The following is a 2,500-nucleotide window of genomic DNA, read 5'->3' as shown; positions in this document are numbered from 1 at the left end:
CATTTTAGTGATATATAGATCACTTTGCATGAGCGTTTCTGTGAACATATTCTATACATACTTTCTCACAAGAACTCTTGATTAAAGAGAATTATTATATTTCAATCAGAACCACAGAGAGTAAGACATTTGAATGACTGGCTGAAGACCCTATGCAAACTGAATCTAAATAAGAAACAAAGTAAAAGTTTCCAATTTGAATCTATGTCTGAATTCTGATAGATAAAAGTGTATTTGCGATGATCATTATTTAAAATAGACAAGTCCAACCACCAAAGGTTAAAATACAAACTGTGTGACAGTTTAAGTAGAGCCAAATTGGCTGTACTAGTTTCCTGTCACCCAGAGGTTATAAGAAGTGTATTGTTTTTTGTGAGTCTTGTTTTTTAACACACAGTAAGCAATGCTAATATGAGAAGCAGTCACCTCTCATGGATTAACCAGCACTGTCAATGTGTATCCCTCTCACCTGCTGACCCTCTTCTCTGCTCCCCTCCACACTGTATCTAATGCAAAGGTGCTGTTCATAGTTCCCATGGCTCTTCTGGGGTCTCCAACAGTGTTTTAGTTCAGCATTGCTCCTCGGTGGCACTAAAATGGGCCCACTCTAGGCAAGGTCTGATTAAGGAAGGGGATACTGTAGTAATTTAAGAGGAATTTTGTTTACATAGTCCCTAAAAGAATTCTGAAAACCTAGGTACATATTTTTAAATGATATCTAAATATTTCTAACATTAGTTTAAAGATGTTAAAAAGGGACATGATTTCTAACGCTCTGCTACACATTTGTCAGAACCTCGGGGCTGTAGATTTCACTCATTCAATCTATGGCAAATAGACCATATCGCTTAATTGGCAGAGCCAACCATCTTTGTGGAGCCAATCAACCCAAAACACTTTCCTGTCAAAACAAGTATGACTTCCTTTTTCAATCAAATATGAAGACAGTTCTGGTGACAATCATCTATCTTCTGAATGCTAAAAGGAACAGATAAACACAGCACAGAGCCTTGTCATGTGCTCAACCCTTGGATGAATGGGAACAAGAAAAAACAACTGGCAGGCATCACACATATTCAGAGAGAGATCAATGTCAAGAAAGACATGGAAGCTGAAGATCTGAAAAATGAAACCTTTGAAACCGTGGGAAGTCTTGGTGCTTCAGGGTATGAGCACAATTTGGAGACTGCTGGGGAAAGGAACTTAAATTCCTCTCTGAATGTATCTAACGTGATAGAAATAGAAGGTGGTTTTTCTAAACAAAACCCTGTGGCTACATTTCTTTGAAGGTCTCAAGCCTTTGGAAATATCTTAAAGCAGGTATCAAGTTCTCCTCATCAACACTAAGAGTCAACAATAGAGATGACAATCTTGCTTGTGTAGCCAACCTCGGCATCCCCAGGAATTGGCTCTACATTTTCTGTAGTCTTTAGCATTGGTGGCTTTTGTTTGAACCCTCTGCCCCTGCTTGGTCATCTTGCAGTGTGTACTGGGAGAGTAAGTTAGCCACCTTTCTTCTCAAGTTCCTAGGTTCCACCCATGCCATTCTCCCCCCTTGTGTTCACGTTCTGATTCTCTGGCACTTGTATTGCCGGAAGTGGATAAGGTACATATTGAAACAAAACAAAACAAAAAAACCCTGCAATTGCCAAGACTATTATATTGTGCCGAAAGAGGAGCTGCTTATGCAAACTAATACAAATGTTGACATAGGAAAATACGGAAGAGTGTAAGTTTACACTGGAAATGCATTTTGGAAATTTCTCTCCCCTACTGTTTCTGGGTAAATGGTTGCAAGGACATTACCGACAATGGGCAAAAGACAACTTTATTAGGCGCTTTCTTTTCTTTGTGTGGAGGATTTTGGTCCTTGCAGAGGGAGCTCCAGGTAATTCGACAGGACCCAGTTTCCACAGTCGCTGCAACTTGATCCCACGATGGGTGCTCTGGAAAGCACCTTGGGCGAATGGGTCCGAGGCCCCTCATGATCAAGGTCGTCCAATCCGTGTATTAAGTTGACAATCTCTCCGTGTCACCTCTTAGAAGCAGGTCTGTGTTCCCCTCCGAATAGCCCACCACCTGGCTGCACCCCACCTCCACGCGAGCCCCAGCGACCAGGTAACCTGGGGTGGCACAGAGGGGCTGTGTGGGCGCAGCCAGGCCTTCCGACGCAATCGCTGGGGAAGAGGCGAGGACCCGAGAGGATGCTGGCGGCGCGTGCGCACAGGTGCTCGGGCACCCCCAGATACACTCGGGCTAAGGTGCAGGGCGGCCGGGGGAGGGGAGAGGACAGCCTTACCAGATCTATGAACGTCAGGAATTTCCAGCTCCCTCCGTAGGTGTGGTGCGAGGGCATTTCGATGGCCTTGTAGTTGCACAGGATAGAGCAGTAGGACAGCAGAATCGCCACCCGCAGCACCTGACTGGGGACAAGCGCCATGTTCGCCAAAGGCCTGGGCTGGCTGGGCGGCAAGGAGGGAGGGAGGGAGGGAGGCGCAGG

General features: G+C 45.0%; 1 protein-coding gene across 12 annotated transcripts in view; it reads right to left on the bottom strand.

Annotated features, from left to right (window-relative positions):
• The window catches only part of AIG1 (androgen-induced 1), a 209,416-nt gene extending 206,922 nt beyond the window's left edge, over positions 1–2,494 (bottom strand). For all 12 annotated transcript variants that reach the window (XM_005859076.2, XM_014533887.1, XM_014533886.1 and 9 more), the window contains exon 1: positions 2,300–2,494. In XM_005859076.2, the coding sequence (XP_005859138.1) occupies positions 2,300–2,440 (141 nt within the window). In that variant the 5' untranslated portion in view covers positions 2,441–2,494. The remainder of the gene's footprint in view (positions 1–2,299) is intronic.
• Positions 2,495–2,500: the final 6 nt, after the last annotated feature.

This window comes from Myotis brandtii, unplaced genomic scaffold (genome assembly GCF_000412655.1).
Source record: "Myotis brandtii unplaced genomic scaffold, ASM41265v1 scaffold123, whole genome shotgun sequence".
Taxonomy (NCBI): domain Eukaryota; kingdom Metazoa; phylum Chordata; class Mammalia; order Chiroptera; family Vespertilionidae; genus Myotis; species Myotis brandtii.
The sequence above is the reverse complement of the archived record's forward strand: the minus strand, read 5'-3'. Positions and strand labels throughout refer to the sequence as shown.